At 47.6% G+C, this 8,137-nt stretch overlaps 1 protein-coding gene across 1 annotated transcript; it reads right to left on the reverse strand.

Annotated features, from left to right (window-relative positions):
- Positions 1 to 1,086: 1,086 nt before the first annotated feature.
- LOC144500990 (uncharacterized) lies at positions 1,087 to 3,487 on the reverse strand. Its single transcript, XM_078224492.1, has one exon. The coding sequence runs from the start codon at positions 3,406 to 3,408 to the stop codon at positions 1,087 to 1,089; it is 2,322 nt and encodes a 773-aa protein (XP_078080618.1). The 5' UTR covers positions 3,409 to 3,487.
- Between the last annotated feature and the right edge of the window lie 4,650 nt (positions 3,488 to 8,137).

The following is an 8,137-nucleotide window of genomic DNA, read 5'->3' on the forward strand; positions in this document are numbered from 1 at the left end:
TGTTTGTAGGTGCATGTGTTTGTGTGCACACATGCGTGTATTTGTCTGTACGTGTGTGCTTGCATGTATGTGCATTTGTATATATATGTGTTGTATGGATATATGTGTGTAGATATATGTATGTGTTTTTGTACACGTGTATGTTTATATATGTGCATTTGTATGTACACGTATGTTTGTATATTCATGTGTGTTTGTATATATGTGCGTTTGTATGTACACATGTATGTGTGTTTGTATGCACACATGTATGTTTGTATATTCATGTGTGTTTGTATGTACATGTGTATGTGTTTGTATGTACATGTGTATGTTTGTATGTACCTGTGTATGTTTATATATTCATGTGTGTTTGTATGTACATGTGTGTATGTGTTTGTATGTACATGCGTATATGGAGAGAAATAAATGAACCAACTACAGGACAATTAATTTTGAGGGAATTAATTCGAAAAAAGTGACAGCTGTCCCCCCTCCCTTTTTGACCACTTTTAATTAAAGCTCCCTGAACACAATGTGGAACTGAGGTGAGTGAAATGTTGCAGTGATGGGACATCTGATTTTTTTTAAAAATCCGGTATTCTAGACAGAATAGAGGGAGAAAAAAAAGCAATAACTTCAATCAGCTTCCCCCACTCCACATTACATTGTGAAGGTCTATTTGGATTTGCTTTGTGGTTGTAATGCATTTGAAAATGGGTTCGATTATTCATTCAGTTGACATTTCCGTGTTTATGGGAAATAAATAGTGCAAAGCTACATATGGGTTTGTACAGCTCTGAGACTAAACTTCGACTTGTTTCCCTTTCCCCATCTCCATTAAAAACACACACAGGCCTTCAAATGAACATTTATATTCTTCAATGTACGTTTCGTAGCTGATTAATAACGATCCAATTCTTTTTTTGGTTAAGATTTCTCAGTGCTCCGGTTCATTTGGGACTAAATGATCAAAGATATATTTTGAATCATCCTTGTAAACGGTTATCTTCCCATCTGGGTGCTTTCGGCCTGGAGAAGTGGTGACTCTAAGGTTCATTTCTGCACAATCCGAACCATTCGGGTCCAAGCCAGCCTGACGCCGGGTTATAGGCTGAAACCCCTGAACTTGTGGCTGGGCGGCAGAGGAATTGCTGTGCCCCCCATTTGCCACCCCCACGCCGGGTGGCATTTCTGCGTTGAGTAAGAATGGCCGGAGCAGAAGGAATAGGCAGGGCACAAGTCTCCATCCTCCCCCACTATCAGCGAAGGTGGAGAAGGAAAGTTGCCCATCAGGCTGAAAGCTTTCTTCACCGGGGTCACGAATCCGCAGGCGACCCGCTTGCACTTGGCGGAGGCTTTCAGCAAACTGGCCCCTTTGTCCGCCGCCCTGAGCCAGGGTACAATCCGGTCCGGACCCTTTCCTGAGCACCTTCTCGGGGTCTGACCGCGCCGGGGAGAAGGGGCCGCTTTCTTTTTTGCCCCTTCGCTATCCCAGCCAGGGAGAGCAGGGGAGCGGCTCGGTAAAGTGCTGTGGTTTTGTATTCCTTGGGAGGTAGAAGGTTTGACCTGATGGCTGGATTCAGGGTGCTCCCTCGCTCTGTTCACATGCAAATGGACCCCTGAACCCAGACTCGCTTTACCCCCACTCAGGGAATGGAGCTGTCTCCCCGGCCCCTTGCTGCCTTCCAGGGTCCCAGAGGCGGATCTGTGGAGGGGGCTGAGGGCAGTATGTTGTCCTCTCGGCTGTTGGCGAGTCCGGCTGGTATCTGGAGATCTCTGGCTATACCCAGAGCCCCCGAACGCCTCTGTAATCTCTGCCTCCAGCTGGACTTTGAGATCTAATGAAAGTGCTTTGTCTGTCCTGTCAGATTTCCAATGGTCCTTGCCCGGGCAAAGGGCAACGTTCGGACCGCACCAAGCCTTTGGATGGAACGATTCCCTTTGTTGTAGAGGCTGCCAGTTGTCTTTGAGTCGGGCTACAGAGGCTCGATGCTTTGTGGAGTTGTTGGGGGCCAGGCTGGGGTTCCCCGCTGCCCCTGGCTGCCTCTCCCAGGCTGGAAGGGCAACACTGGCCCCGGCTGTCCCCTGGCAATGGGCAACACTGGCCCCGGCTGTCCCCTGGCAATGGGCAACACTGGCCCCGGCTGTCCCCTGGCAGTGGGCTACACTGGGGGCTCCCTGCTCCGGCTGGCGGAAGAACGGGCGCGACTGGGCGTGAGGTGAGCGGCGCTGGCCGGCGGGGGTCTCGGCTCTGTCCTGCGGGCCGGGAGGAGAGGGGATGGCCGGGCTCTTGGAGCAGAGGCTGGGCAGAGTGGCTCGCCTGAAGCGGGTGCTGTGCAGCGAGACGCCGCTGAAGGTGGAGCTGGAATCGGAGGCGGACGAGCTCTCATCCTCGCTGCTGGAGGCGGAAAGTGGCGACTCTCCCTCTTCATCCTCCTCTTCATCGGTGGAGGCGAAGTCGGAGTGGTTTCCCGGGGCCAGGCTGCATTCCGAGTCGCTGGAACATCCCAGAGAGGCGCTCTGACTGCTGTGTGCAAAACAACTTTCACTCAAAGTCTTTATATCTCCGGATAACACCATCCTCTGAACTGATTTGAAAGCCGGGGGGGTTAGAGATGAATTATAGTTACTGATAAATCCACTCGCCACATTTTTACTGCCGTTACAGCAGGAATATTTCGCCCTGAAGTGAACAGGACCATCGGTTCCATTGAAGCGCACAGCTATGGCGGGTTGATCGGTTCTGGGGAAGCAGCAAACCAGGTCCTGGTAAAACACCTCTTGCTGCCGGTAAACGGGGCAGAATCCGGCTTTCCCCACATTTTCATAGTCTGGGAAGGCTTTGGAGGCTGGGTCGGGCGCCGGGAGGTGGCGGGGCCGCTCTGGAGTGCCAGGGTTTGCAGTCGGTTGGCCGGGACTTTGGCATCTCGGCCCGCAGAGCACCCCAGGATCCCGGGTCCGCAGCAACACCGTCCTCTCGGAGCAGAAAGCGGAGTAGTAACCGTGTCCCGCCCGGCCAGAGAGCCGCTCTCCCTCCCTCACCTTTACCTTCAGCCTTTTCCTGGCGGGGTCAGGGCTCTTGTACACCGTGTACAAAGCCTCCAGGTCCTCTTTGGAGATGAGGGAGCATTTGACTGCCCGGGTTGGCACCGAGTTCATGGCTTTGAGAGTCCGCAGTTCCCGCAGATCACAGCGGCGCCTTTTAATCTTCAAGTGCTCCATTCTCTTACGGATTGTGGTCCTCGGGACGTCCGCGAACAGATCCGCCAACACCTGGGACAAAGCAAACATCTGCTTCCCGTTGATCCGCAGGTAACCCAGTTTAACCCCGTGCATTTCCAGGTGACCGAATTGGAATCCATCTAGCGCCACATTGGAGATGTAATCCACGCATCTTGGAAGAATTCCAACCATTGTGTCCGCCATCCAAAAAAGAAAATAAATTGTCCTGCCATTAATTACTTGGGAACAAAAAGATATATGGCGCAATTGGAGGTGCAAAGATTAAAAATGATCAATGCGTTTGTCTCTATCTTGCGGCATTTTTGGAGAAAGCTTTTTTGGTGGGGAGGGGGGAAGAGGGGGGGGACACCGGTTAAACGAGCTATTTCAGATCATCTGGCCAACTCCAACCCAGTTCTCTTCCCTCCTGGAGAAAAGTTCACAGTCTAGCACACTTGTCCACAGATACTATACCAAATAATTCCCCCCAACTCAAAGCTGATTGGATCCTTTCTACATGTGATGCAATAAAAGCTGATATTCTCTCTCTCTCTCTCCACCCCCACCCCCCCCCCCCCACTCCTCACTCCAACTCCACCCCCCGAAACATTCATAACCGCCCGTGCAGCAAGTAAAAATATAACCCGCATACACTTCCGCTGCTTAACTGGGATTTCTTCATTATTAAAGGTACAAGGAATCTTTAAACCGCCGGCTTCCGCCAAAAGACATGGTCGATAAGACTTTCTTTTAGCCTAAAAAAAAACCCATCCTAGAATCGTAAATCCAACAGAACCCGTGGGTTAGGAATTCGAACAGACCTTGGATAAATTACTTACACCGCGTATAGAAATGTATTAAGATCGTTCGTCTATCTCGCGCATGTGATTTGACGATTTGTGAATTCTTATTAAACTCAATTTGGGGATTCTAGACTAAAATTTGAAAATGCAATTTCGGCAGGAGGTAATGTGGATTTCGGTTCAATGTGGAACGTTGTCAGGGATCCATTTATCGAGTGAGTTCTCAGAGAGATCAACGAATCAAAGAGGGGTTTTTTTTTTGGAGGTACAATTCTTCCCTCGCCGCCGCCAATCTCAAGAAATCTTGCAACTTAATGCCCCAGCTTAAAGGCCGGGGGGACATTGTCCTTTTCTCGGCTCAGATCGATTGTTTGACGATGGCCTTTTGTTTCGGATCAAACTTTCTTTCACCGTGTCTTGTGGCAAGAAATGAACTCGGATCTGCCGTGTTTTAATATCGCAATGAATAATTATCAAGCAAACCACGTGTTGTGTCTGGGTTTGATCCATTGTTTAAGTGGGACCACCTGGACTGATACATTCAAGGAAATCAAACCGAATTCCCCATTTTCCACTGCACACGCGAAGGCAGTAAAACAATTCACTGGCACAAAAAAATGGGTCCCAATGCATAGATAGGGCAGTTCCAGAATCCAGTGACCGACTTGTTAGACGCAACACTTACTCAATTGTCACCTCGGTTTGTTAAACCATAGATTAATTTCAATTATATTAATGGCAGGTTAAAGTGCGGATTAGCACGGCGACAAAGCACTTCCCTTAATATCAGCCCTCTGATATTAATCCTCCCGCCCCTGTTCGATCTTTCCACGCCATTGCATTTGCTACTTAACGGGTATTTATTCATCTCATGATGTAGTCTGTAAAATTATATATGAATTATACATTCAAATGCATTACACACCATCCCGCCCCCCCGCCACCCCCCACCTGGCAAGAACATGCTCACTGAAATTATTGATCTGGACCCTCTCATCATTATCAGCTGCACTTAGGAAACCAACACACGGTCATTTAAATCTCAGTGTTCAAGTTTAAAGCACATTCTGAGCAGACATAAGCTGGTATTATGTCAGGGAATAAGTTCACAAAATATAAAACACGCGTGTGATCAGAATTCATATATTCCCCTGCAACGGGGCTGCAGAGTAGAATAGAGGGTTTCGACACGAACAAGTTGGATTGGCAATTTATCTCTTTATTCCACCCCCCCCCCCCGCCCCCCGCCCGGCCCCGTCTCTGCCAAGCATGGCCCAAGGCTTGACATCTTCAATGTATTTCATTTAAAAGCGATGCAACAGTCGATGTTATTGATCACGGTGTTCGCATTAAAGCATACCTTAAAAACTGGAGGGAGCCCGAGAGGTTACATGTTACGGGTAATATCAAACTCAAATAAGTGTGTATGACATTACGTTTGGGAACCCTCCCCCCCCCCCCCCCCACCCCCCCGCCGCCCCTTGATCAACCTCGCAGTTGGTTCCTAAACCATCATTGAAAGTTGCTTTTGGTTGATTTATCTTGCCAAATACACACAAGCTCCAATTCTTGGGTAGGTTTCCAACTTTAAACATTTTAATACGATATCACCCCCCCCCCTCCCCATCCCCACCCCGCCACACACACACACACACACACACACTCCCCACACACACAGTTACAGTTAAATTCGCAGCCAGCAAAACGGTTGGAGGTACCGGTGTTAAACAAATAAACTGTCTTTCCAACACATTCAGGGAGTCGTCCGTGTCCCCCCCCCCCCCCACCCCCCCACACACTCTCTCACTCACACAGCATGTTTGTGTTATATGCCAGGAAGTCGATTTTTTTGCCTCGACGCGTTATCTTTCTCTACATATCCTATTGTGCCAGGAATGAGCTGTGGTCGCCCTTCGGTGAGATGCATCTCTGCATGAAATCAGATCGAAACGCTGATTATTTGCAGTCATTAGGGTCGGTTTTAAATGGGGTTTTATACGGGGCGACCATTGCATGCGTCTCCCTGCGGTTCAAAATACGGACTGAGTGTTTATTCAAATCCCGGCAACTTGCCACTGCACTCGCTTGGCTCTCTCCCTAAATCCGGCTGTGTTTCATTTTGTTTTGATGGGATTACCCCGAGTTTTCGTGTTCAAGCAGTCGCCTTAACTTTTAAAATGTTGCTTTCGAAAGTGTTTGGTCGCAGCAATATCGGCAACTGAATGTGGGGGAGGATGGAAAGGGTTAATCCAATCTGGTTCAGTAACTACAGCCAATCTGCAATGCCACAGGCGGAGGTCAGACAGACACTGAGCAGGGTTGAGATGTGGTTTCGACCTCTGGCTCCCTGCCCCTGCTCCACTCAGGCTGGACTCTGGGACGTGGTAAATTCGAGTCTTCGTTTGATAACACAACAGATCAATAGTGTGTTAGTGAGTTAGGTCGAAGCCCACACAACTGCTTATAGTGCTGTGTGTTTGTGAATGTGTTTGTTTGCACATTGTATGCGTTTGTACATGTATGTGCTTATTTTCATATTTGTGTGCGCATTTGTAGGTGCATGTGTTTGTGTATGTACGTGTGTGTTTGTATGCACACGTGCATTTGTATGTACGTGTGTGCTTGCATGTACATTTGTATGTGCGTTTGTATATACATGTGTATGTGCATTTGTAAGTACACGTGTATGTGTTTGTATGTACATGCGTAAGTGTTTGTATGTACATGTGTGTTTGTATGTTCACGTGTATGTTTGTATATACATGTGCGCGTATGCACGTGTATGTGCGTTTGTATGTACACGTGCATGTGTTTGTATATACATGTGTTTGTGTGTATGTGCGTTTGTATGTACACGTGTATGTGTGTCTGTATGTATATTTGTGTGTATATCTGCCGTTCTCGGGGTTCTGCAGCTATGACACGAAACGTGCCGTCTTTTGTATTCCATCTAAAGACCCATCAGCCATTTTGTCAGAGAAATCTTCCAAACCCCATTCAGGAAATGCAACGTCTCAATATACAATATGCCCTTCAAATTATTAAAGGAAAGCGAATTCAGTTCGTGCCGCAATGATCCTTGAATAACAGGATGCAGATGTGGGAACACCTGTACCAGATGACATAGCAAAGGCAATGTGAGTGTGTTTAAGCCCAGGCTTCAGGGTAGATTCAGTAAATTGAGTCCTGTAGTAGCCACGCTGTAATTAGAATGGAACTTGACTCGGTTTGCAATGAAAATGGGAATTACCAATCCTGCGGAGTTTGCATGATTGCATAGACACTTCACCCTATTGTATTAGAATTAATCTACCCATATCGCCATCTCCGACTGGTGGCTCTCAGTCCTATTTCTATATGATAACAGTTATTCAATGGTCAGCCTAAAATACTGAGATTAGCTTTGAGGGGTTCAGACAGTATCACCGGGCAATTCAATATTATAAACAAGTGTGTACATAAACACAGAGATGCGTGTATATCCACACATCCACAAACACACACTGCATTCGGACACAAGAGGCATTTGGGACATACTCTCAAGTAAGTCTGTACAATCTGCTTCTTGTTCAATGTCATTTTCTTTCCCCTCATTAAGAACCGGGCGCCACATATTTCTTAGTTTCCTTGTCAAAAAGGGGCCACATCCTGCACACAGTATTTACACGCTGAAAACAGCCAAGGAAAACGCGCGAGGCCGGCCTGACAAGCTTTACCCTTGTTCCCACCTCATCACAATCACCCAAAATAAATTCTGCATTTCGCCCTGGCTTTGTTTCCGGAAATTCAAACGGCGAGGCCGCTGCTCTCTCATTCTGGCTGGAAGAATCCTTGGCTCCGTGTTTATCAATCTCGTGTAGGATTGGCGGGGAGGTGGGCGGGGGGGGGGGGGGGGGGGGGTTGCAATGTAGCATTAGCGTTTATTGAGTTCCTGCTTTAAAAAAAACATTTCTTATCAGTCGAAATATTTCTCCTTCAATTATTTGGATATATTTCTCATGCACGTAATTAAATCTACACATATACTCTCTCACATACCCTCTGTGATCTACTACTCTCTTACACATACACAGACTTACAAACGCACATACTTTCTCACACACACATATTCCTGCCTACAAATATAGATA

Source organism: Mustelus asterias, chromosome 11 (assembly GCF_964213995.1).
Source record: "Mustelus asterias chromosome 11, sMusAst1.hap1.1, whole genome shotgun sequence".
Lineage (NCBI taxonomy): Eukaryota > Metazoa > Chordata > Chondrichthyes > Carcharhiniformes > Triakidae > Mustelus > Mustelus asterias.

What these genes read in the sequence shown, in the direction of transcription:
- LOC144500990 (XM_078224492.1), bottom strand. Translation starts at nt 3,408, where the DNA reads ATGGCGGACACAATGGTTGGAATTCTTCCAAGATGCGTGGATTACATC.